At 38.9% G+C, this 27,842-nt stretch overlaps 2 protein-coding genes, 1 long non-coding RNA gene and 1 other non-coding gene across 4 annotated transcripts; 1 reads left to right on the top strand and 3 right to left on the bottom strand.

Annotated features, from left to right (window-relative positions):
• Window positions 1–20: 20 nt before the first annotated feature.
• Window positions 21–5,029, top strand: LOC132273895 (uncharacterized). Its single transcript, XR_009470299.1, has 2 exons — window positions 21–405; window positions 4,774–5,029. It is a non-coding gene; the product is annotated as an uncharacterized LOC132273895 (long non-coding RNA).
• On the bottom strand, window positions 2,109–3,614 carry LOC132273893 (uncharacterized). The gene is made up of 2 exons (XM_059775000.1): window positions 2,527–3,614; window positions 2,109–2,393 (listed from the first exon to the last, which is right to left on the bottom strand). The coding sequence occupies exons 1-2, from the start codon at window positions 2,780–2,782 to the stop codon at window positions 2,299–2,301; spliced, it is 351 nt and encodes a 116-aa protein (XP_059630983.1). The 5' UTR covers window positions 2,783–3,614; the 3' UTR covers window positions 2,109–2,298.
• Window positions 4,054–9,137, bottom strand: LOC132273892 (probable disease resistance protein At4g27220). Its single transcript, XM_059774999.1, has 3 exons — window positions 8,905–9,137; window positions 6,125–8,808; window positions 4,054–4,783 (listed from the first exon to the last, which is right to left on the bottom strand). The coding sequence occupies exon 2, from the start codon at window positions 8,666–8,668 to the stop codon at window positions 6,719–6,721; it is 1,950 nt and encodes a 649-aa protein (XP_059630982.1). The 5' UTR covers window positions 8,669–8,808; window positions 8,905–9,137; the 3' UTR covers window positions 4,054–4,783; window positions 6,125–6,718.
• Window positions 9,138–20,176: 11,039 nt separating this feature from the next.
• On the bottom strand, window positions 20,177–20,282 carry LOC132275704 (small nucleolar RNA R71). The gene has a single exon (XR_009470711.1). It is a non-coding gene; the product is annotated as a small nucleolar RNA R71 (small nucleolar RNA).
• Between the last annotated feature and the right edge of the window lie 7,560 nt (window positions 20,283–27,842).

Here is a 27,842-nt window from a genome sequence, read left to right as displayed (position 1 = left end):
TGTGGTTACTTGTGGTTAAATGTATGTGTTTGAGTGTTAGTGTCGGCAATTTTGTGATTTTGGTGCACATGGAGGGACGCACCAAGCATGGAGTGATATATATATATATATATATATACAGATTAATGAAGTCTCAAAGGAATTCTAGTCCCTTCCTTATTTATGCAACACCCCTCTCTCTCTCTCTCTCTCTCTCTCTCTTATTCCACTATTTTCTCTTCTTTCATATTTTCTTACAACTTTTGCAAGATAAAACCCATGGTTTGATCTATTTAAAGAGGGAATTGATCTAAGAGTTAGTTGAAGAAATTGACAAGCATCTTAAGGGATTCGTTTTGGTATGATTTTTGTGAGGATTGGAGCAATCTTACCTTGAAGGAAGCTATGGTTTGCTCTTCATTTGAGGTAAGGTTTGTCTAATTAGTGAATTCTTAAGTTTTTGTAAGTAATTTCTATGATTTTCCATGTTAAGTACGTATAGATAGAATATTATCTTGTTACTTCAATTTAGATGATTTCTTGTTTGATCAATTCTTGTTGAATTGTTGTTAGTTGTGAAATTCTATGTTCTCTTTATGGTTAAGTTGTGATAGACATGCTTCCTTCCATGCTACTGGAAGTTTTTCATGCTTTATGTGATTAGTTTGTGCTATATTTCCTTGAAATTGAGTTATATCATAATTAGCATGCTACATGTTTGATGAAATGCCTATGTGAGCTTATCCTTGTTAAGTTGTGTTCAATAATGTACTCATATTCTTAGAGCATTCACAAAATGACATTATCCAGCTAAATGATGCCATCCATTTCATAGTGTGGGTGCATGGTGGTGTGTGAAGGTGGGAAATTGAATTTCTTTCAAGTTTAATGAAAAGAGTTTTCAAAATTGGATATTGGGAAACGTATCTTGTATCCGGTGGAATTAACTAGCTTATCAGTAACCATGTCAGGCCCCCAATTATTTCTTTTCCTTAATTGAACTTCATTCGGAAAATATAAATCCCTAAGGAGGAAAACCTCCACAGACAACATCATTCTGGAAAAAAATATATGATTTCCAGATTACAACAAAATAGAGAAGCCAAAAATAATAATAATAATAATAATAAAAAAATAAAAAAATAAAAAAAAAAACAAAATGAAGGCAACAAGTGTATCATCAAAATTCATTAGTTAAAGTCCCAAAAGTGAGATCTTACATGCTGTTAACAGCTTTTTCCGTTTAGGTTTCATCCTGAATAGTCTAAATCATAATCTACCTCAAAGGAAAACACCCTATCCTCAGTCAGCCAGTATAGACCTATTTTCACTTTGCAATATGATTTACAAAATCATTTCTAAGGTTATGACAAATAGACTTAAACCTATCCTCAAGTGTGTCATTAGTGAAACTCAGAGTGCATTCATAGCTGGTCGACAAATTACTGGCAACACCCTTATCACTCACGAGCTTTTGCATTTTTAAAAGGAAGAAATAAAAAAGTGAAAAAAACAAATATGGCTCTTTGAAAAAGGACATGAGCAAGGCATATGACAGGGTAGAACGGAGTTTTTTTGGAAGCAATTTTAGAAAAGTTAAATCAGCACCGGATTCATGTCATTCAATTTTGCATACCCACTGGTTCAGTTGAGTTTGGCTTCTTTTGTTTTCTGGATTTTTGAAATTCTAAAAATGCTTTTTGCTTTGTATCAGTTGCAAAATGAACTTAGAGGCTGTAAAATTGATATGAAACTCCATGGTCAGGACCCCAATCTAAGGCAAATCATAAACTACGAGGACCTTCTCTATATAGATAAGCCTCAATATCAGCTCTAGGACCTCTCCTCTAAGCCTCTATAATGTAATCTCAGCTTCTATGGCTAATGTTAATGTACTGAAGGGCCCTCAAGAAACCCCTCTCTATAGAGAAGTTTAGAGGATGCTTAAGGGCCATCAAGGAACTCATCTCTCCAAATAAGTCTTGAGGAAGATTGGAAAACCCTTGAGAGACTAGTACTTTTCTACACAAATCTCGAGGACAAATATAAGGCTTGCATAAGTCCCATATATGAATAACAGGCCGAGATGTCATTGCACAAATCTATATCTCTTCAAATGGAAAATATATTCTAAACATTATCCAAATAATTTAGATTGAAGAATTCACATCCTTCACGGTTTGGCCAACTAAATTTGGGAAATGCAAAGTTTAATTACCAATCAATTTGAAATTTAAAAAATACCATCACATGAGATTCCCCCTTCCCAAACCTGTGAGATGCAGAAAGATAAAAATTAAAAGATAGAATTACCTTAATTTACTCATTTAGCAAAATATCTTCTTCATCATGGTTTCCAGACTCTTTTTCTTTGCCAACACTTGTTTCTTCATCATCCTTATACATCGTAATCCCTGAATTAAATACAAGTTGATAAAACTTCATAATATTTATAAAATAAAATAAAAAAATAGTTTATTACTACTATGTAGGAAAAAGAATATATATATAATCTTTTATCAAAGTTTTATGTCATTCTATATTTACCCTTCCTTCCTTGAACACGCTGTTGCACATAGTTATTGAGGTCATTCACTTCTTCGTCTTCATAGTTGTCATCTAATTTTATCACCGGTGTACTTATCTGTCCAAATGTGAATGTCCGCATTTTGAGACAATATCTCAGCATAACATTCCGTAGGGATGGCAATTTAAAAGCATTTTGTGCCCAACAAAAACTTGTGAAGTTTGGTAGATCGCAAAGCTCCATAGACTGTAACTTGGGAAACACAATTTCATCCATGGCACCATCCTCTTCACCTTGATCTTCATTTTTAATTATTTCTTCAATCAACAACCAACACTCAGTTCTTCAATATTTGTGAGATTTCTTGCGATTGAGAGTGAGAATAAATATTTCAGGCTGTTGCAATAATAAACTGTTAAAGATGTTAGGTTGTGGTAGGGGTCCAACTTTGTTATTTGAGAAAACACTGCTGCTCCTCTTTTGATGTCTTCAAGTCCTTCAAGGTTGAAGACAACTTGTAATGAATCACAATATTCCACACTGAGTTCTTCAACAACTTTAAACCTCTGTAGCAGCAGGGTAGGAATGTTCACTAACATGCAGCACTTAAGCTTCAGCTCTCTTACTTTGCTAAATGAGCCTGCTGGGACACGCCCATACCAAATATCTTCAAAAAAGATGTTTCCATCCGAGAGTTCCAAATCCTCCAAGACAGGAAAAGCAACCTACACAAATTATTTAGTACTGTTTGAAGCATGTAAAATTTGATGAAATAAAAGCAACAGACAAATCAATTAAAGAAAACAGTTTGTTATTAAATTTTCAGTTAAAAGGAGTTTCAAGTGTGATGGATGGGTTGCTGGACATGCATCCCCAAGTTACGCTTCACATGAAGCTGCTATTTGAGACAATGGCAAGGTAAGGTAATTTTGGATGAAAAGTTTAATACAATTGGATAGCAGATCACTAAAATTCTTCTTAAAGTATAATAGTTCAAAGCAAGTAGTAGATGACAGGACAACAATGTCCCTCTCATAACCACCAAATGAGTGACTTGTAAGTTGTAATCACACCCTCTTCCTATTTTGTCAAAAACTATGGAAGTCATATGGGCCAATTTAATTTTTGGATAATATTATTATCTTTTATTTTTAATTAATCATGATGTGTCATAACAGCCACATATGTGATAGTGATGGTATAGGCCTTCACCAATTGAGAAAATATTACCATGTGAGGAGCCGCATGCAAAAAGGGCTAATACTTAAAGCCCATGAACTTCAAGTCAAAATAAATTCAAGGATATGGATTTCGATAAATTGTTTTGGTTTACGGGTTTCGTGATTGGGCTTGCCCATTACAGCCCAACTGCAAATATTATTCCACAGAAATCTCCCAAAAAAAACAGAATGCTTGTTTTTATCCCAATAAACTTGCATGGTTCATGGGAACTGAAAAATGATAATAAAACAATAGCAGGAATTCTATGTATTAAGAAATAAATTTATGCACAAAAGAACTAATTGAGCTAAATAGAAGGTAAAATGAAAAACGTGAATGATGCATATATGTTAAATTGGAGTTAGGAAATACGTACCTTGTAATTGAAGAGGGATTGTAGTTGGGGAATATTGTCATCCTCCACTGCTTCTTTCTTGGGCCCACAAAAGCTTTTGAGATTTGGTAACTCTGTAAGATTCATTTCCTTTAATCGAGGGAAAACAATGATCTCCTCATCCACTACCTCATCTTTTCCTTCTCTTGTTTTAATTGCAATTATCTCTTCTATATGCACACAGTCTATTACTGTCAAATCTTGTAGCTGCTTAAGATTTCTTGCGATAGATGATGAGAATACATTTCTCAAACTATGACAGTCTCTAATGTTAAGAGATGTTAGGTTTGAATAGGCACCAATGTTAGGTCTGTGATCAGAATGTTCGTTTCTGTTCAAACCCATGAGCATCAGCTTAGGTAGTGACTTAAGAATCATTGATTTTAACCGAGGTAGTTCCATTGATGTTGCAAACCCTTTTTCAATAGTAAGCACTTCGACTGCTGACACCACTGACTCACACCTTTCAATTTTGACCGTTTCCAGATTCTGTAACCTTGGAATCAAATTGAGGGTATCACATTTACCAGTTTCTGACATCTTTCTATCTCTATCTCCCTTAGTTCTTTTGCTTCTGAAGCTAGGAATAATTGGTTATCCCATATCCATGTAATGCTTTCCAATTTTCTTATCTTTAGTTCCTCCAATGCAGGGAATGAAACCTACAAAATTCATCAATCATCATATTATGATCAACAGATGTACATCATATCAATGAGCCCCAGCTCTTTACTTGACTAGTGCTGCTAGTAAATTTTACAAACAAGCTTCCTTCGCCTTCGCTATTACAAGTGTTATATGGCAAACGTGTGTATATATATATATTACATCTTGAGTGTGGGAAAATAGATGTATATCTACCATAATTGTGCTTTAGATTTTTATAAATACTTCTTTTTTTGGTTTTATTTCTTTTTGCTTAGATATAAAAAAGGCACTAAAGAAAAGAATTATGTTGTGATGCTTTTATTTCGTTAAAAGAATACTTCAAGTAACATAACTTCATCAAAGCATAGAAACAGAAAGATCAAAAATAAGAAAGACATAAACCTGATAATCGAATTTTCTTTGTGTGATCAGATATCAGCTTTTAAGCCCAATCACAAAGTGGATTTTTATAAATTGATGAAAAGTAACATAACTTCATCCAAGCATAGATTTTCGTTATTGGGCTTCTGTTACATAATATTGGGACTGTCTATTTGGCAGGTTACTTAATGTTCTGGGCCAAGTGCCTCTGTTAGGCTGGGTTTTGACCCATTACAGCCCAACTGCAAATATTACTCCATATATAAAATTGTTTGAATCTCCCCAGAAAAAAGAAAAAAAGAAAAAGCTTGTTTTTATCCAAATGAAACTTTCTGGTTTCATAGTAACTAAAAAATGCTAGTGAAATACTAGCATGAATTCTATGTTATTAAGAAATAAAATTTTACTGCCTAAAGAACTAAGTATGAAGAGGGTGAAATAAAAAACGTCAATGGCCACTTCAGATTTATTATTATTATTTTATGATAAATAGAAAAATAAAATTATAAAAAAAATGACACTTTGTTGTTCACACGTGTGTGTATTTTTGGCAAAAAGATAATATTGATCCTTACAAAAAAAAGTTGCATTATCAATTTATGCTAAGCTCTGTAATTTTTAAATCACAGTATCTCACCAATAAAGTGGGTGAGATTTCACATTGCCACTTTTGTCATGTGCCCTTTTTCTACTAATTGGTTAGTGATTCTATGTTAAAGGATGCACGTGATATTGATATATATAAACAATGATAGTGAGTCCAAACATTCCAATGGTGCCCCCAAGGCCCAAACTTTTGATGGTGTACTCCAAAGGCATATACCAGTTTTTGAAATAGGCTAATTATTATTTTTACAACAAGTATACTTCCAAGTGGTATATGGCGAACAATTTTTCAATGAAATAAAATATGTTTTGAGTGACAGAGCATACATTTCCATTAAATAAAATATGTTTTGAGTGACAAAGCATACCTTTTCATTAAATAAAGCTTGTGTAAGGTCGGAAGTATTGCACTCTGTGCTTGACGTTTTCTTCCTATTGGCGCAGCAGATGCTTCTGAGGTTTGGTAAATTCCTCAACTTCATTTCCTTTAATTGAGGAAAAATAACTTTATCCTTTACTTCCCCATCATCATCTAGAATTATTTCTTCCATGATTTCGCATCTTGATATATCTAATTTTTGGAGTTGTAGAAGAGCTCTTGCTGTGGATGGATAAAACAGAAATTTCAAGGTACAATCTTCAACTATTAGAACACTTAATTTGCAGAAAGAACCCTGAGTTTGTACATTCCATTTTTCTCTACCAAGTAGATATTCCATGTCACTGCAGTCCTCAATTTGAAGATATTTCAAGTCCAGAAACCCTTTTCCATCTCCACAGTGAAGCACATTCTTTACACCTTCCACTCTTTTTAAAAGAAGTACTTCAGCTTTCTCCATCAAAATATTGAACTCCTTCCTCAAACTAATATCATCAAGTTTCAACATCCCTGCTCCTAAGTCTTCTTCATAATAATCAAAACCCTTAGTCCTCCCAACTGATATTTTGAATCTGTTCAAGCACTAAAAGCAGAGCACATTGGGCAGTAGCATGCAATCTCTTATGTGAATTTGTAAAGTGGTTAAGCCAGTCAATGAATTAAGTTCATCAAGCCTTGCATTCCCTTCAACCCCCCATTCCCCAAAATCATGTGGAATGTACAGTTCCTCAATTTTGGATAGACTTTTTATGACACCTGATGGAATGATCTTGAGGTTTTCACATTCCCTTAAATCCAACCACCGCAAGTTAGTCAACTGTCCTACTTCCACAGCCACCTCTTCGACATTAGAATAAACAATGCTTAGTATCTCAAGATTTCTTAGTTCCTTGAGAAAAGCTAGGCTCACCTGTTCACAGTCAGAGAGACGCAACATCCGAAGGTTGATCAGATTTAGAGGTGATGATGGCAACCGCACCGAATGCAAAACTAAAACTTCAAGCTTTTTCATCACTTTAAAAAAATTATCTGGAACTTGTGGTTTGCGATAGTAATCGCATCCCAATACCAATGTGCATAGTTCTGAACATTCTAACTCACTAGGAGGCTCATAAATATTTTGGGAAATCAATGAGATTACCCGGCGGGATTCATACTCATCTTTCTCCGGCCACTTTGGGACACCTGTTTTTGCTAGAAATCCCACTTTTGATGCAATTAAGATGGCAACATCTCGAACAATGTCGTGCATTTTGACAAAGTCCTTACTTTCACCTTCTAACAGCAAATGAGATTTCTTCAAGGTATCAACCAATACATGTGTTCTATCTCTAGCTCTTTTCATTGTAGACGAGCTATGCTTGAGAAACCTCGTTCCCACTCCATACATCACCAAGACATCAATCGGAATTTCTTGATCTTCTGGAAACAAAGAACAATGTAGAAGGCAAGATTTAACATCTGTTTGCTTTAGATAATTATAACTCCACTCTATGCGTGAATACAAATTTTCGTTTATTCCCTCAATGTTATCTCCTTGACAATTGTTCAATTGTGAAAGTGCATCATCCCAAGCAGGCTTTTCTTTCTGATCCCTTAGAGATGCTCCAACTACAAGAATTGCCAAGGGTAAACCATCACATTCTCCACACACTTGTTTTGTAACAGAATGAATTTCATGAGGAGATTCAATAAAATCTCCCACCGTTTTCTTAAACAGGTTCCATGCTTCATGTTGCTGTAGAAGTCCAATTGGAAATTTTGTTAGAACCCCCATCTTAATGAACACATCTTCTCTCCGAGAGGTCAACAAAACTTTGCAGCCCTCGATATCATTATCACTAGGTGGGATTCCTATTTCTTCCAACTTAAGCTCATCACTCCAAATATCATCAATTATTACAAGGATTTTTTTCCCATTTGTCAATCTTTTTGACAGCTCCCCCTTTCTCCCATCTTCGGTCTTTGTTTCGAATGGAAAATGTAAACAGTCTGCAAGCACTTCTTGAATTTTTTTCAAATCAGGACTTTGGGAGAAGACTACCTTGGCGACCTCATCAAATAGGTTCTCTTTTTTAGCTTGTTTGGCTATTTCTTCCACCATTCTCGTCTTTCCGGTACCCGGCATTCCATGTATTCCAATTTTATAAATTTTATCATCTTTCAACACGTCAATGATCTGTTTATGAACTGATACTCTGGATTCAAACTGCTCAAATATTGTGGTAGCTGTGTACCAAATAGCAGGGTGTCCAACTGTTTCAAACTTGCCGCCAACATCTATTAGCCCAGAAAGATGAGACAACAACTCTTTACCTTCCTTGCTAACATGATGCCTTGAACAAACATGAAAACATGTGATGTTTTGTCTGGCTACCAATAATCTTTTCCGGTCTTCCTCCTTTCCTTTATCTAGCCAAGCCGAAACATCCTCTTTAATGACTTCTGCACTTTCTTGGGCAGTATTGACTTTTGCTTGGATCGTATCCTTCATGCAGCTAAGTTTCTCAAATTCAGCATCAAGAACATCCATATTTTTCTTGTAATGAACCACATGACCAATTCAACGCCTGGTGGATGTCAAGAAAGCCCCAGTAAGTAACTCTACTATCTTGCCCACCACAGCACTAACAATGACACATTCCATTTTCAGCTCACTAGCTACCTTTTTTCCTGTATAGAAAGCAAATGGCAGCACATGAAATATAGAGAGCTACAACTGTTAGTATTGAAGAATTTAAAAAGAGATATATATAGTTGGGTACGTACCTTTAACAAGCTTAAGGATTTGATGCGATAGAACTAGTTTGATTCAGATTGCTTGTTTAATTCCACCACCACGACAAGTCTGATTTTAAACAAGAGATGGTTTAGAAAGAAGTAGAAAAATGAATGCAGCAGATGCAGAGAAATATTTATTCCACCACCACCACAAGTCTGATATTCTGTACAGAAATTTCTAAAAAATCTTTTTTTTTTCTTTTTCTTTTTCGTTTTCTTTTTTTTTTTTTTTTTTTTTTTTTTTTTGTCTTCAGGAAAGGGTTGCATAATATGTTAGGAAGCTTAATTTATCTGTACGAATTTTACATTCACTGGTGCATTTTAATCCGATATGGAAAACGACTTTGGTTTTCGTATTTAATAGAATTTGGATTTTAATGGAATTTGAAGAAACATGGTTTAATATTTTTCTTAGCTTTTTTAATCAGAATTAATTTCCAAGCACTCCTATACATATATGCTTGACAAAATGACCGAGCTTGAGTCGATTCTCTTATCAAGCTGTACTAGGGACATCAAAATCATTCAATAGCAAGTATTTTATGAACTACCACTTAGAAAAGTGAATCATTGACTTGAATTATTTTTGATTGTTTATTCCTAAGGTATTGGAATTAAAAAGCATTTAGGGTTGAAGATAAAACAATGCCAAGTGATTCCAAATGCATTGGAGTTTGAAACTTGAACATTCCCAAGGAGGTTGAATACATTATACTCTTTATTTAGAAATAGTGGTTTGGTTTACGTTTTGAGACTCTAGATACCACATTTTGCCTCACTCCCTATTATAGCTATTTTTCGTCAATCAGACTGCATAAACTCCATCAATAGATATAATTAAGTAGCTCCAAAGACTCCATATCCTTTCCGAATGTGAAATTTTATCATTACAAGTCATTCCAAGGTGATTCCACCATTTCATTGTAGAATCACTCCAAAATAGAGCCTCAATTAGGGTTTTGGTCATGTCTGCTGGAATTTCCTGTTCTACCTATTAGAGAGGATGGGCTTTGGTGAGAGATGGAGGAAATGGATTGCTTCATGTGTTTCCACTGTCAGGTTTTCGGTGTTGGTGAATGGGTCCCCTGCGGGGTTTTTCGGCAGCTCTCATGGTCTGAGGCAGGGGGACCCTCTCTCCCCGTTCCTTTTTATTATTGTTATGGAGGCTCTTAGTAGGTTGATGAGAAGGGCGGTGGATTTGGGTTTTATAAGGGGTTTCAAGATTGGTCCCGAGTCCGTTCAGCAAATGGAGATTTCTCACTTGCTCTTTGCGAATGACACTATTGTTTTTTGTGAGGCAGAGGTGTCCCAGTTGAGGTATCTGAGATATGTCTTAGTTTGCTTTCAGGCTGTCTCTGGTTTGAAAGTCAACGTGGGCAAGAGTGTGCTTGTCCCTGTGGGGGGAGGTTCAGGAGGTGGACACTCTTGCTGCTGCCTTAGGGTGTGGGACGCAACGTTTCCCTATCTCGTATTTGGGTTTGCCGCTGGGGGACTCGGCTAAGAGGGTGGGAAGTTGGGACCCGGTGATTGAGAGGTTCGAAAGAAGATTAGCTTGTTGGAAAAAGCAATATCTCTCCAAGGGTGGTAAAGTTACGTTAGTGAAAAGCGTCTTGTCAAGCCTCCCAACGTATTTTCTTTCGCTCTTTCGGGTTCCAGCCTCGGTTGTTGGCCGTCTTGAGATGTTACAACGAAACTTCCTTTGGAGGGGTCGTGGAGAGGAGTTTAAGTATCATCTTGTCAGATGGGAGCAGGTTTGCAGGCCTTTTCAGTTGGGCGGGCTTGGGATTAGGAGATTGGCCCCCTTTAACAGTGCTCTCCTCGGTAAGTGGCTTTGGAGATTCGGCAGTGAAAGGCATAGATTATGGAGAAGGGTTATTTCCTGTCGCTTTGGGGAGGAGAGAGGGGGGGTGGTCAGCTAGGCCAGTCAGGTCTGCTAGTGGAGTAGGGGTGCGGAGGGCCATTGGAAAAGGATGGGACGAGTTTTCCAAACATGTTAGATTCAAAGTTCGGGATGGAAGGTTTGTCCGGTTTTAGGAGGATCCCTGGTGCGCGGATAGGCCTCTGGCTCTTTTGTTTCTGAGGCTGTTCAGGATTGCTGTTGACAAACATGCTATGGTTGCTAACTGCTATCGCCTTGATAGCGGGAGGTTATCTTGGGATGTGCGATTCCGGTGATCTTTTCAGGATTGGGAGTTGGATGATGTCACTGGCTTGTTGGCTCTCTTGTACAGACAGGAGATGGAGGGCACTGGTGTTGACTCCCTGTTTTGGGTGCCCTCTTCTCAGGGGATGTTCTAGGTCCGGTCTTTTTTTGTGTGCCTTTCTGGTTTTCATGGTGTCTCCTTCCCATGGAAAAAGGTGTGGTTGTCTAAGGCGCCTTTTAGGGTGGCCTTTTTCGTGTGGACTGCAGCTTGGAGCAAGATTTTGACTTTGGATAACTTAAGGAAGCGAAGACATATTATTGTTAATCGGTGTTGTCTTTGTAAGTTGAATGGGGAGTCAGTGGATCACCTGTTGCTGCATTGTCCTGTGGCTCATGATTGTTGGAGTCTCATTTTTGATTTGTTTGGTATTCATTGGGTTATGCCTCGGACATCTCGGGAATTGCTGGATATTTGGAGGGGCCAATGGGTGGGGGCTCAGGCGAGAGTCTTCTGGAGGGTAACCCTCTTTTGTGTTTGGTGGAGCATTTGGAAAGAGGGGAATAAAAGATCTTTTGATGGGAAGAAGTCATCCATTGGGGTGTTGAAATTCTCTATTATTTGTTCTCTTTTTTGTTGGGGTTGGGGGAGAGATTTTTCCTCCATTGAGGATATTGTGGACTTTTTGGGCTCCTTGAGATCATAGTTTCAGTTTTTTTGTATAGCTTGGGACGCGTTCCCCTTTTGAACACCTTCTAATACATTTTACTTATCAAAAAAAAAAAAAAATTCGGTCCAGTTAACATTAAGATGATCTAAAGACTCCAAATCCACCGCAAATGCGAATTTTCATCATTTCTTAATATTTCAAATCGTTCCCATCGTCAGATCGTAGAATTGATTCCAAATCTGGCCTACATTATGAATTATGGTGCCTGAATTTTGATTCCGGCCAACATTCCATATTATAATCCCTCATCAAAGCCAATCAAGTGGTTCAAAAACATCAATTTGGATCATAATCCATAAAAGTACTCAAAATCCCACTTCGATTAGGTTAATTTAACCATTGAATCGTCAAAGGAACCTTCGGGATCGTCTGATCGCAATAAGTATTAAGATTTCTATACAGGTCCTGTTTTTATTTTATTTTTTTCTAGTTGGCTGATTTTTTTGAATGCTAATTGGCCCTAGACATCTTTATAAGACTAAATATCTCCTTCCTCCATAAAGAAAAACGTTCTACATCCTAGTGACTTCCTTGTTGTAATCTGAAAAGGTCCTGAGCCTCCGAGCGGTCTGCAAACCTCCCAAACTCCATCCAAAAAACCAAAACCAACCCTCCCCTATTAGAAGGGTTCTGTAAGGGTCCAATTATTATTATTATTATTTTTTCTGGTTGGCTGATTTTTTTGAATACTAAATGGCCCTAGACATCTATAAATACCTCCTTTCCTCCATCACGAAAAAGGCAAGACAACCTAGTGACTCCTCTTTGCAATCTGGAAAAAAAAGAACTAAACTCTATCAAACTCCAATCTAAGCTATCCAATGGTCCTGAGCCTCCAAATGGCCTCCAAACCTCCTAAACTCCAATCTAAGCTATCCAAAACATAAAACCAACTCTCTTCTCTTCCAAAATCTATTAAGAATTCTCCATTGAGGACCAAGGAAAAATAAGAATGCTGTACTCTTGAAGAAATAACATTCAACCTTTGTTGATCAAAGTCCAATCAAGTAAGACTCCGTTTGCTTAGGTAAAAACTATTAATGAAAAGTGAAAGTAAAAGAAAGTGAAGTGAATAAAAGAAAAATAAATTTTTAATCATGATTGGTTTGAAAGTTTTCAAAAAAAAAAAAAAAGAATTAGAAACTACGAGTTTATAGTTTGAATAACATGAAACTTACCATAAAAGACGGAGCATTGTTGTAAGTTTCTAAAAGTTTATCAAGAAATCAAAAAATTTCTGTGCTTTTTGTAGGATTGGTGATTATGGAAAGTAAATTTTCCTTAAAATTATTCTTTTCTAGCTAACCAAACTATAAAGTGTTCATAAATGTTCCAGTTGCTTTCTTTTCTTGCTTTTTTCATCTAACCAAAGGGAACCTAAAGGAAAGATTCCAAGCTTTAATATTATTATGTGGTAGTGCTATCTCCAAATGGTACGACGCATTTGGGGTAAAATCCAAGAACAAAACTGTGGAGGATTAGGCCCAAATCGGACAATATGGGGTGTTACAAATGGTATTTAGAGACGGAACCCACCGGAAGTGTGGCCAACGGGAAAGAGAGCTAGTAAAGGCGTCTCAATTCCATCAACAGGCTGAGCTTGATTCTATACAAAAAGATGGATCAGAAGCAGATGCATGTTGTGGTAGTCATGAAATTCAACTGGCTCTAAACAGAGATCGTAAAGCTACGATCGTATAAATATTGAAGAAACTAAAAGAGATATATAATAGTTAGGGATATACCTCTAGCAAGCTTTAAACTTATTACCAGACAATGCAATTAATGTTCAAATGCTAGTTTTTGGGAAGGTACATGTGATATAAAGAGTAAGTGATGGCTATTGGTTTGAGCTTCTTCAAGTTTTCAAGAATTATTGATGGACGTCTGAGATTGGTGGAGAGAGATTTGAGGGTGGTGATGATGGTCGATCGAAGACGAAGGTGGCATCATAGGTGCTGTCCGGCGTTGTGGATGGTGGAGGGATGGTGTAGAAATTACTTTAGATTTTCAGAAATGCACACACTTCCTAATATGATTCTAAACAAAAGATGGATTCACGACTAGAATCAGAATTTCTAGAATATGATTGTTCGACTTTTCGGGGAAAAAAAAATGCAACAGTCACCATACCATATGTCGTTCAACATCATTCAGTTGTTCATAACGAAACCAACCAAGCCCCTTTTTCCCCAAACCCCACAAGAAAGTTATGAGTTTTAGGAAAACCCAAAAACTTTTGGGAAATTAAGATTGTACCCCAACATTAAAAAGAAAAGTTTTTGTTTAACCAAAAATATTTTAAAGTTTGCCCATGCTAGGGAAAAATCTTACGGCCCAATTGGAATCTGACATGTCACCAAGGGAATTTTTAACGAAATAACTCCCTTGGGGGCCATCTGAATATCAGGCTTAACCCAATCTACCAAAGCCCAAGAGGAGGTTGGGTAGGACATTATAAAAAGACCCATTAGCCCAACAATCAACCTCCAGCCCAAGTGGTGGTCCATGAAGAAAAGAAGCCTAGTTGGCATAATCCACCAACCACCAGAGTTGTACTTATAACAATTTCTTATATGGAATAAATGTAGAAGGAAACTATCAACTATGGAAGGATCGTGGGGGGAAAGCAATGCGAGTCCAACCCTAATTCTTCCAAGAATCTGTATAAATAAAAGCTTAGACCTCCAATAAAGATATAGACAATTGATTATATTCCTTAGTGTTCATTGTTTTCATTGAGTGTGTAACAACCGTTCTTTGACTTTTCAAAGTTGACGAATTTTTGCACTAACACTTTGGCTCCGTCTGTGGGAATCGTATAGAAGTATACTCCTGCAAATAGTTATGAGTTTTATATGCGACATCGCTCCAGGATGGCGACGGGATAAGCTGTAGTCAACCAGCAGATGGAACTCATATAGAAAATACGTGAAGAGTTCATACAACAGTTCGAGGCACTCCACCAAGCAAACAAAGCCAACACGGCCAAAATCATTCAGCTCTAGCAGCAGAATGATGCTCTCCAGGCAACGGTAGAACAGATCACGGCACAGCCACCACAGCCACAAGCTAACCTACCGGCCGAAGATCAGGGAAACCTCTATGACCCTGTCGTACCTCGAGCGACAGAGGATCGAGCTAATAAGAACAGAGAGAGGTGTGGGTGAGAACCGAGGTCGAAGCATCGAAGAGTCACCCCATCAACGAACCCAAACACATAAAGAGCAGGTCGAGTCAAGCCACAGGCTCACGGTGTGGTCCAATGGTGTTCCACCCCTCTTTGATGAATGCAAGATGTTGAGAATACAAACACCAGGAGAGATGGCCAAAGCGCATAAGTCCCCTTTACCGATGAGATTTACTAAGTCGAGAGACCAAGAAAGTTTACCATGCCAGTGTTCACCCAGTTTGATAGAACCGGAGAATTATTCCCAAAAGATAACTATGGACAACAACAATGATCTGCTCATATGTAAAGCATTCCCCACCAGTCTAAAGGGGGCAGCGTTAGAATGATTTGAGAATAGGACAAACAAGTCAATCCCAGTCTATGGATTCTATGTATTGTCTTCCTAGCCCGGTACTGCGGCAATAAAAGGCAAAAGAAGACCATCTCCATCCTGTTCACAATCAAGTAAAGAATGGGAGAAAAGTTATAGGACTTCCTAACTAGATACAATATAGAAACCTTGGAGATCCCAGATTGCCACCCTACAACAATTGTGGAGGCATTTAAAATAGCCATAATCCAGGGCACTAAATTCCACACTTCTTTAGTCAAGTACTCCCCATTGGACATGTCTGCATTGAATGTCAGGGCACAGGTGCGCATGAGGCTTGAGGAAAACGTAGCGAATCGAGTTCAACATGCTACTCTCATCTCGGTTGAAAGCAAACCGAAGGAAAAAACCTCGAGTTCCAAGAACCCGAGGAATCTTCCCGCCTCAGCTCTTACCTCGGCCCTACCAGCTTCAGAAAATAGGCAAAGGAGAGTTAGCCCCCTGAAGACCACATTAGCCTAGCTTTTCCAAGAAAACAAAGCAAGATTCCCAGCCCCGCTGCCAATCTAGCAGCCCTTAGAGCAAAGGAACAAGAATAAGCATTGTGCTTTTCGTAAAGATTACGCATATACAACCAATGACTGCAGAATTCTCAAAAGACATGTAGAGTCCATGATATCGAGGGGCGAGTTGTCGAATTATCTCCCACCGAAGGAATAGCCAAGGTAGAGGGAGGTAAACATCAACCCTAGAAGAGTAGAAGGCAATCCCCGTAAAGGTGATTCACACGATTCACGGAAAACCAGAAGAGGATTAGGAGTCAGAATGGGTATACCGATCTAGACTCAAGGTGGTGCACAAATTGAGGAAGCTAGCCACTATAAACGTCATCGTATCTGGTAATATCAGAATCTGATTTGGAGATGAGGATCTGTCTAGAGTCCAACTCCCCCATGAGGATCCTCTGGTAATCAACCTTTTGGTGGCAAACTGCCTAATCAAAAGAGTGCTTGTGGACCCTGGCAGCAGCGCCAATATCATAACCAAGGCTGCCTTCGAATAACTAGAGATTGACCTCGCATTGATCAAATCTACCTCTAGCCCATTGTTAGGATTCGATGGCACGAAGGTGAATCCCATTGGAGTAGTATACTTATCTGCTACTAAAAGAACATTGAAAGAAAATTTCGTCCCCACATTAATTCACCCGTCCTACAATCTTATCATTGGAAAAGGGTGGATTCAGTGAATGAATGGGGTGCCATCTACCCTACATCAAGTTATAAGGTGCTTGTCTCTAGACGGCAAGGAGGTCATTGACCTATGGGGAGATCGGGCCACAACCAAAGAGTGCTACTCCATAACATTGAAAGGAGCACACAAACGTAAAAAGCCAAATACAGCTCTCGAAAACACCACCAAATAGCAATCACAGAACTCTCTACCCAAATACTTGATGGCAGAGAAAGAAGAGCGCAGTCCCACCGGGGAATTGCTTGAGACCATAAAGGTTGTTCCAGGAGACCTAGAAAAAGTCACTCAAGTGGGATCCTCCCACTTGCCGAAAGAAAGGGAAGAACTGACGCAGGTTATCAGGAAAAACAAAGATGTATTCGCTTTGAGCCACTTAGACATTCCTGGGATTCATGCCTCAGTATCATGCCACAGCCTTAGCGTGGATCCCGCGTTCAAACCCGTGAGGCAGAAGTAGAGGAGGTTCGCCCTTGAAAGAAACCAGATAATCTCCAAGGAAATAAGGAAGTTGTTGCAAGCAGGTTTCATCAGAGAAGTTTAGTACCCACAATGGCTCTCTAACGTTGTAGTGGTACAAAAGAAAAATGAAAAGTGGACCACCCTTAATAAAGCTTTTCCCAAAGAAAGTTTTCCTTTTACAAAGATATATCAGATGGTATAAACCACCATCGGTTATGAAAGGCTCACCTTCCTCGATGCGTATTCCGGTTACAACCAGATCCCCATGAATCCAGAGGATGAAGAAAAGACCTCGTTTATCATAGAAAAATGAACTTACTGCTATAGGGTAATGCCCTTCGGGCTGAAAAACGTTGGGCTACTTATCAACGCCTCATCAATAAGGTGCTTGACAGAATGCTTGGGAAGACCGTAGAGGCGTACATAGAAGACATGGTAGTTAAGAATGAGAAGACAGGGGATCTCCCCAGACACCTCCAGGAAGTATTCGACACACTGAGAAGGTTCAAGATGAGGTTGATAATGAGCGCTGAATATTGTATATTCAAGCCCCTAAATATACGTATGTTAAAGCCTAAAGTGATACTTCTATCAATTGTTAGACTGATTTATGTTTAATGTGTGTTTATAGGTACTTTCCCAGAGAAACGATTAAAACTGGGTTTTTAAGATCAAAAGACTAATATTGAAGCTTATAAAGTCGTTACCGGTCCTTCAAAGCAAGCCGAGAGCTTAAATGATGAAGTTTGGAGGAATTCAAGATCCAAAGCTCGAGCCCAAGTCTTGAGGCTCGAGCCCTGCAAGCAAAAGAAGAAAAGTCAACAAGGTATTAAAGCTCAAGCCTTATACCTTAGAACTCGAGCCTTACCTTCAGGGTGCTCAAGCTTAACTATAAGATGCTCGAGCCTGGACCCTTAAGCTTGAAGACAAGGCGTCGGAATTTGAAGAGTTGATTTAATGAAGAACCAAGCTCCCAGGGCCTCGTGCCTAACCTCAAGGATCGAGCACCATTACCCCAAAGCTCGAGCCTTGAGTACCTAAAGCTCGAGCTTGGTACCTAGTGCTCGAGGCCATGAAGCTTGGATCAAGCAACGTTAAAAGAGATGAAGCCCGAGAATATTCTAAGTGTTGAAGAAAAAGATGCTTCAAAAAATAATTGAAGAAATTTGGCTAAGTGTCAAAGTGAAGATTGAGCACCATTCATTGAAGCTCGAGCACCAATCCAAAGAAGCTCGAGCCTTGTTCCCAAAGCTCGAGCCCGAACCTCAAAGCTCGAGCCCTTGTTCCTAAAGCTCGAGCCTTCCATGACATGTCAAATTCAAGTTATGGAATTGTTCTCTCTACAAGTCGTATTTCATTCCAGATAGGCCAGAAGACCTAAAAGCCCACCAAGCCTTTATTTTCTTCTATAAAATAAGGCATAAGCCTTGATAGAAGAGGTCCCTTTTTCTCATATTGTTTTAGAAGGCTGATACTGTAGTGGCGGCTTTTAGGGTTTCCACAACCTTAGAAGGTGAAGATCCTGAAAAGAGAAGTGTCGTCCGTGACGATGGAGACAGCTCTAACACAGATGATATCCGACATCGTTATGAGTAGTTAATTCCTCTCTTAGGACATTGATGTAACCCAATCTAGTATTATGGTTTGATTGTTCTTAACTCTAGGATTATTTAATGTATATTATGTTTTTTTGATTATGAGATAACTCATTTGGATTTAATGCTTTAAATAGATTACGAATTGTTATTATATTGTCTTAGATATAACTGTTTGTTCTCTATTCTTAACCTATTTTTACTGGACGGTATCTGGCGGAGCCCTGCTGAACATAAGGATAGAGGTCATGTAATAGTGTTCCAACGTTTTTATAAAAAAATGTTTTTATAGTCTATGCTTAGGAAAGATGGATTATTTGCAAAGTAGTTAAAATAGTTTAAGTAGGTAGGTGGATAGTCCATGCTAACCGCAGATAGGTTATAGTTAACTGAATTTTTATGGAACATCTTTCTTTAAAACCCGAATTGAACGAAAATTATTGTGTTCAATTCATTTAAAACATAATTTGTTAAATTCCCAGAGTTGAAACAATTAACCATAGTATGATGATTGTGGTGAAGTCAAAGCTCTAAGATCTCTCTTTTTGATCATTTAGTTTAATTTCAATTTACTTTTAGTTTGTTTTTAATCGTGACAACCAATTAAACACTTCAACCATTACTTGTGAACCAATAGGACTTAATTAAGAGCCGAACATAAATACTCATCTCCCTGTGGGTTCGACACCCTCTCTATAGTGCTATCCTACAAGGATTCGTTCTATTGCGAGTGGTAAAATTTTAGACACAACAATTTTTGGCGCCGTTGCCGGGGAGATTTGTTATTTAGTTTAGTTTTTAATTAGTTTATTTTTGGTTTACCAGTTTTCGGACTTTTTGATATCTCACCTTAATTCTTTTTCTTTTCAAGTACAGGAAATTAGCAGTGGGGACAATGACGATTAAGGGATAAAAAGCTTCGGTTTATTAAACCTTCTGTGAGTTTTTGTTGTTTTCTTTTACTTGGGAAAATTTTATTTTTGTCACTTTTAGGATTAGTGGAATTAATGCATGTTAACTCGCCAAACTCGGTCAAAACTTTTAGTGCATGATCCTGAAATAGAGAGAACTCTTAGTCAATTAAGAAAACTTAAAAAACATTTGAATACAATAGGTAGTTCCTCTGATTATATGGCTGATAATCGTGATGCATCGGGTAATGGCAATGGTAATGGGAATGGCAATGGTAATGGAAGACGGGTTCCACTTGTTCCTTCACAACCACAATTGAGAGACCATTTCATTCCTACCACATACACTTCTCCTTCGTGCTTTGTATTTCCAGATGTTGATGCAACCCATTTTGAGATCAAGCCTACTATGATCCAAATGCTTCCTACCTTCCATGGGTTTGCAACAGAGGATCCTTATACACATTTGGATGTATTTTTGGAATTGTGTTCAACTACCAAGTTGACCACTCTTACCAATGATTCATTCAGGATGCGACTTTTCCAATTCTCTCTCAAGGACAAAGCAAGACTTGGTTGCATTCCCTTCCACCAAATTCCATATCTACATGGGAGATGGTGCAACAAGAGTTCTTGAAAAAGTACTACACAGTGGGTAAAACCTGTCAAATGAGAAGAGAAATCATGGCATTTTCCCAAATCCCGGGAGAAAAGTTCCATGATGCATGGGAAAGATATAATGATCTTCTAAGAAAGTGTCCACGCCATGATATTGCTCAATGGCACTTAATACAGATTTTCTATGATAGTCTCTCTGATTCTTATAGAAACATGGTTGACGCATCTAGTAATGGAGCTTTTCTACGTAAGAGTCCGGCTGACGCTTGGGAACTGTTTGAGGCCCTAAGTGAAAATTCAATGCAACATGCGTCTTCCTCTAGGTCTAGGTCTTCACCTGGAATGCATAAAGTTAAAAAACTCTATGAGATAGACAAATCTAGTGAGTTAGCCGCTCAAATAGAAGCCTTGAACAGTAGGTTCGATCAAATTTTATCATCTGGCTTTGCTCCTGTTGCTAATCCACAAACTACCTTCCCAAGGAAGTTTGCTCAATCTGTGCTAATCCTTCCCATTTTGCTGACACTTGCCCTATGATGGAACAATCATCTGAGATCCCATAGGAGCAAGTGAATGCTGCATTCTCTAGACCAGCTTACAATCCATATGCTTCCACATACAATTCTGGCTGGAGAGATCATCCCAATCTATCATGGCGTAATCAACGTCGAGGAACCACTGTTTCTTAATCACAGGGACAGTACCAAAATTCATCCAATCTTATGCCCCAAAATAATTCTTTCAATCAGTCTGGTATCTATCGTCCACCTCAGTTCAAGAATCAACCCACTCAAACTCCTAATCTTCCACCTCCTCCAAGAAATTATGCTTTTGAGGATCAAGTACTCAATGCTCTTGTTGATCTTAAAGCCAATACCCAACTTCTCAATTCTCATTCACAAGCCATAGCAAAACTAGAGGCACAAGTAGGGCAAATAGCGAGTACTCTATCTCGAAGAGAGGATGGAAAGTTGCCTAGTCAGCCAATAGCCAACCCAAAAGGGCAAACTTACATGATTGATGAAACCAATTCCTCAGGTATTCATCATGAGCAAGTTCAGGCTATTACTACATTGAGAAATGGTAGAGTGGTTGACAATCAAGTTAAAAAACGACAGGAAGAAAAAGAGAGGCTTAGGGTTCCCATTGTTCCTGTCATCCATAATCCACATCCCAAGGATATTTCCTCAAGTTTTATTCCACAATCCACCACAGGAGTTCAAGGTGGAGTCACCTCTTCATCTACTCCTATTCCTAAGACAGCTTATGAGCCAAGAGCACCTTATCCTGAACATCTCAAGGAACCCTCCCACTATGGTAAACAAGGGGAGAAAATTCAAGATATGATGGAAGTTTTTAAACAGGTCAAAATGAATCTTCCTCTACTTGATGCTACAAAGCGAATTCCAGCCTACTCCAAATTTCTAAAGGACTTGTGCACTCTCAAGAGAAAATCCAAAAGCCAAGTTCCTAAGAAAATTTGTCTCACCGAGCAAGTCAGTGATATTCTTAAGTATAACACTCATCTAAAGATTAAAGATCCTAGTGCTCCTACAATTTCTTGCATCATTGGAAACAATGCGATAGAGCGAGCACTTCTTGATCTAGGAGCAAGTGTTAATCTTATTCCTTACTCGGTGTATGGGAAGTTAGGTCTGGAGAGTTAAAACCTACGTCGGTTGTTCTACAGCTTGCTGACCGTTATGTGAGACAACCACGAGGTATTGTTGAAGATGTACTCATAAAAGTGGACAAGTTCTTCTTTTTAGTCGATGTCTTAGTTCTTGATAAAGAACCGGTCCACGATTCCAAAAAGTATATTCCAGTTATTCTTGGGCGTCCTTTTCTAGCCATAGCAAATGCTTGCATTAACTGTAGGACTGGAGCCATGGATTTATCTTTTGGAAATATGAAAGTCAAGCTAAACATCTTCAATGCTATTCATCCTCCTTACGATGATAGTGAATGCTTTTTCCTTGATATTATTAATGAGTTGGTTGAGGAATCACTACCAACTATTTTATCCAAGGATCATTTAGAAGCTTGTCTGAATCACTTCAATTATGAAGATTTCGACATCGAATCTTTAATATCTGAAGTCAATTCCTTGCTCAATTCCACTCCTATCACATATTTTCCTCCATGGAAATCTAGACTTGAGCCTCTTCCTTCACTTTCTAGTACTCCGCCTATTCCTTCTTTAGAGTCTCCACCTAAGCTTGAGCTTAAGCCACTCCCGAACAAGCTCAAGTATGCTTTCTTGGGTTTAAATGACACCCTCCCGATGATCATTGCTTCCAATCTTACAAGCTCCCAAGAAAGTGGTCTCTTAAAAGTTCTTAAACAAAATAAAGAAGCTATTGGGTGGAGTGTGGCTGATTTAAAAGGAATTAGCCCCACAATTTGCATGCATCAGATTCATTTGGAGGAGGATTCCCGAACATCTGGGAAACTCCAAAGAAGATTAAATCCCAATATGAAGGAGGTGATTTTGAAGGAATTTGTGAAGTTGCTAGATGCGGGAATAATCTACCCCATCTCAGATAGCAAGTGGGTGAGTCCTACTCAGGTAGTACCTAAGAAGACAGGTATTACAGTAGTTGAGAATTCCGAGGGAGAATTAGTTCCACAACGCACCACCACTTGATGGTGTGTGTGTATTGATTACCGGAAATTCAACTCCGCTACTAGAAAAGATCATTTTCCTCTTCCATTCATTGATCAGATTCTAGAACACTTGGCTGGCCAGAGCAATTATTACTTTTTAGACGGATATTCCGGCTATAATCAGGTGGTCATTGATCCTAAGGATCAAGAGAAAACTACTTTCACTTATCCATTCAGTACATTTGCATATAGACGGATGTTTTTCGGATTGTGTAATGCGCCAGCAACATTCCAGAGGTGTATTATGTCTATCTTTTCGGACATGGTTGAAAAGTTCCTCGAGGTCTTTATGAATGACTTCTCTATTTTCGGATCCACATTCAAAAACTGTCTCCAAAATTTGTCCCTAGTGCTTCAGCGTTGTAGGGAAACCAATCTTATTCTTGTTGGGAGAAGAGCTATTTCATGGTTCAAGAAGGGATCGTTTTAGGACATATTATTTCAGAGAGAGGTATTGAAGTTGATAAAGCCAAAGTAGACTTGATCTCTAAATTGCATCCTCCTACCTTCGTAAGGGGAGTGCGATCATTTCTTAGGCACGCCGGGTTTTATCGACGTTTCATTAAAGATTTCAGCAAAATTTCTCGTCCTTTGTGTAATCTACTTGCAAAGGATGCTCCTTTTGTCTTTGATGACTCATGCCTAAAAGCTTTCCACAAGCTCTGCTCTCTACTTTCTTCAGCACCTATCATGAATCCTCCAAATTGGGCTCTTCCATTCGAGATCATATGTAATGCATCTGATTATGCTATGGGTGCTATCTTAGGACAACGAGTAGATAAGCTTCCTCATGTTATCTACTATGCGAGCAAAACTCTTTCAGAAGCACAATTGAATTATACCACTACTGAAAAAGAGTTGCTTGCAGTTGTCTTTGATTTAGATAAATTCAGATCTTATCTGTTGGGTTCTAAAGTAGTGGTCTATTCTGATCATTCTGCTTTTGAGACATCTTCTTTCCAAAAAGGAAACCAAACCCCGTTTGATTAGATGGATCCTCTTGCTTCAAGAGTTTGATTATGAGATCCGGGATAAGAAAGGGTCAGAAAATGTGGTAGCTAACCATCTTTCTAAAATTCTTATTGAGGATACCTCAACTTCACTTTCAGTTTGTGATTCCTTTCCGGATGAACAGCTGTTTGGGGTTTCTCATACGGATTTGCCTTGGTTTGCTGATGTTGTAAATTACCTTGCAATAGGCAAAATTCCTTTGTCTTGATCAAAGCAGGAAAAAGATCGATTCTTCTCTAAGATTGAGATGTATTATTGGGAAGATCCTCAGCTGTTCAAATATTGTGCTAATCAAATCATTCAGAGATGTGTTCCTGAGAGTGAATTTCATAGCATTCTGACCTTTTGTCACAGTTTAGCCTGTGGAGGTCATTTCAGTGCAAAGAAAACTATAGCTAAAATTCTTCAATGCGGTTTCTTTTGGCCTTCACTCTTTCGGGATGCATACTTGTTCTGTAGGTCGTGCCTTCGATGTCAGCAGTTAAGATCGATTTCCAGAAGAGACATGATGCCTTTAAATCCAATCTTAGTCATTGGGGTTTTTGATGTGTGGGGTATTGATTTTCATGGGTCCTTTTGTTTAGTCAAATCATAATGAATATATTCTTGTGGCTGTAGATTATGTGTCTAAATGGGTTGAAGCAGTGGCCATTAAAATCGCTGATCACGCAGTCGTGGTTGAGTTCATTCAAACGAACATTTTTAGTCGGTTTGGTATGCCACGAGCTATTATTAGTGATGGAGGTGCTCACTTCTATAATAGGTATTTCTGTACCTTGGTACAAAGATACTCCATCACTCATAAAGTTGCTACTCCCTATCATCCCTAAACAAGTGGCCAAGTTAAACTATCCAATCGTGAAATTAAGAGAATTCTTGAAAAAACGATTAAGCCAAATCGTAAGGATTGGTCTCTAAGACTAAATGATGCTTTGTGGGCTTACCAAACAGCTTTTAAGACTCTAATTGGTATGTCACCTTACCGTCTCGTTTATGGTAAAGGGTGCCATCTTCCTGTAGAATTAGAACACAGAGCTTTCTAGCCATAAAAAAGCTCAACTTTGATATGAACTCTGCTGGATCTAACAGGAAGCTTCAACTAACAAAGCTTGAAGAATTACGTAATGATGCTTATGAGAGTGCTAAGGTTTACAAATCAAAGACTAAGGCATTTCATGACAAGCATATTTTGCGTAAGACTTTTAAGCTTGGGGAGAAGGTTTGGTTGTTTAATACACGACCGAAACTTTTTCCTGGTAAACTGAAGTCACGTTGGGAAGGTCCATATATGGTTATTTCTATTACACCTTATAGTGCGATTAAGATACAAGATTGCAAGACTGGACAACTGTCCAAAGTCAATGGACAGAGACTTAAACCCTACATAGAGAGGGTAGTGTGCAGAGGCACAGTGGAGGCAGTAGAACTTCATAATCTTATTTACTTGGACTAGAGAGGTCAGTTTTCGTCGAATTATTGACGTTAAACTTAGCATGCTGTCGAGCTATCGACGTTAAACTTAGCATTTGTATGTTGTATCATAGTTTTGTTTTATTTTTAGTTTTATTTTTATTTGCATTTTAATTATTTTCTAAGTTTTAGTTTATTTATATGTTTATTTTATGTTTAGGATAGTTTAGGTTTAGATAAAATAGAAAAAGAAAATAAAAATTGAAAAATAGAAAAAAATCCAAAATTTTGTCTCAATGCTCGAGCCTGAACTTTGGAGCTCGAGCATTAGCTACTAAAGGCTCGAGCCTGCACACGCTACGCTCAAGCCCTTTATCATCGTTCACTTTAGGGTTTTCAACGGCCATGCTCGAGCCTTCATTTTAGGGCTCGAGCCTCTGTACTTTAAAATATAAGGAAACCCTCAAGCCGAGCTTGAAACCCTCGTGCCTTTGCGTATTCTTGCCTCCATTCTCTCTCAAAATTCTTCAATCTCCATTGAATCATCATCCTTACAATCTTAGGCTTCGATTCCAAGTCAAAAAGATAAGAATCCCTCCATCCCTTTCGCTTATATATATATATTTTCTATATACGTACTAATTTTATCCCAAAATAATGCCCAAATATTCTAGAATAGTTCCTTGTAATCTTGTACAACCCAATCTAATCATGAATCTATCATCCAACCTTGCAGAAATTCCAAATCTTGATAGGATTTGAAGAACACGGGTTGAGTAATTTTGAAGGGTTGAGGTGCAAATAGAGGAACTTTGGGGTTGTTAGGTGATTAAGAAGAACCTTGGGGTGGATTTGAAGTTGGTGTTGATCGATTTTGGAGGATTGGAGACGATTTTGGAGGATTGGAGACGATTTAGCTTCGGTTGGAAACCAAGAAGCTCGAGCCCTCATACTCAAGCTCAAGCCTTGATTTGCAGGAAGCTCGAGCCTCAACCTGAGTAAAGCTCGAGCCATTGGACTTTAGGCTCGAGCCTTAGAGCATATATCTGGGAGTTTGTTTGGACAGTATTGAGGAGGTGAGCTTGGGCTGGATATCAGAGATGCCTCGACATCCGCGACTGAGAGTAGTACGGACTCCAGCGATGGCACTGGATGATTTATGACGGTACAGCACTATCCGCCATGAGACAGATTTTGTGCTGAAGGACTTCCAGCACCACAGAGATACATTTTGGGCTGTAGAGGCCCTACAGGCTCAACAGCTGTCAGGATTCTTGCCGCATCCAGTACAGGTTTCCTATCCCCGGTTGGTGCGAGCATTTTACCGCTCCTTGCAGTTTCATGCGGGCGATGATGCCCAAGATGGCAAGGACTACTTCACAGCTAATGTCGAGGGGGTTGAGCTGACAGTGAGCTGTGAGTCTATTGCACAGGCTATGGGTTGCCACCATAGCTGTCCAGCTCCTTTACAGGGCCGATTCCCATCATTTCCCCCTGGCCTTTCGAGGGAGGCGATGGTCCGCGCACTCGGCCAGGGGAGGCACTCCACCACCTGGGAGACGATCCGGAAGTCACAGCTTCCGAGACGTTTCTGGTTTCTATATACGGTCCTGGTGGCCAATGCTCGCCCTATAGGACATAAGATAGGGTGATGCACAGAGATGGTGGATGCACACTATGCATTCCATGCCGGCTACTGGGTGTCCATTCCCCAGTTAGTATTTGTTCAGCTGCGCCGGCTCTATGATGAGATGGGAGAGGCCCGACGCCCTCCTACCCACCATATACACTTTCCCAAGCTTGTTACCCGCCTAATGGAGATTTTGGGAGTTCCCATACTCCCGAATGAGGCTACATTTACCGTCTTCACCCAATACCGTTTCACACAGTGGAACAACGTCTTTGGCCATATGCCGAAGGCGAGGAAGAGTGAGTGGGGCGTCGACGATGAGATCCGAGAGGATCGACGGCGCATGGATGCCGAGGCACGGGGTGTGCCATATGTGCTACATGTTCCACCCTATCCACCTCCGCCTACTATTATTTCTACCGACCGTGCTGATACAGCAATGGCGAAGGAGGACGAGGATGAGGAATTTGATAATGAGGCTACAAAGGATGAGATGGATCTCTCCGATAGCCAAGCCCTACCGAGGAAAAGGCCCGTTCCTGCAGCCGTTCTTCTCAAGCTGAGATTAGAGAGCTACAGGTCAGGGTGACCGAGCTGCACGATGGATAAGCAGTGCTGCGGCAGATGCTGATTGCCCAGTAAAGCATATTAGAAGAGTTACTTCCGCCCCTTCTACTTCTACAGACACTCCTCCCCCACAGATAGATTAGCTGACTAGGGCTTTTCTATAGTTTCTTTTGTTAGATTGGCATTTTTGTTGACTAGGGCAGTGTGTTGGATGTATTTATTTTCTTTATGATGTATATCTGCCCTAAGTCTATTTTACAAAAGCATTGTATAATCTTTCTCATTTATATAGATGTTTTTTGCCTATACTATCCTTGTGTTATTATTTGTACTTCATATACTCCATTTACTCCATATGCTTGATACTCTAATGTGTGTTGGAGTTTGTTGATTTTGCCAGATACTACAGATTAAGTTTGGGGGTGATTTC

The sequence above is a fragment of the Cornus florida genome, unplaced genomic scaffold (assembly GCF_030987335.1).
Source record: "Cornus florida cultivar Cherokee Brave unplaced genomic scaffold, ASM3098733v1 CherokeeBrave_3.0.0_Hap2_Chr09, whole genome shotgun sequence".
NCBI classification, from domain to species: domain Eukaryota; kingdom Viridiplantae; phylum Streptophyta; class Magnoliopsida; order Cornales; family Cornaceae; genus Cornus; species Cornus florida.
This window is presented reverse-complemented; position numbering and strand designations above follow the sequence as displayed.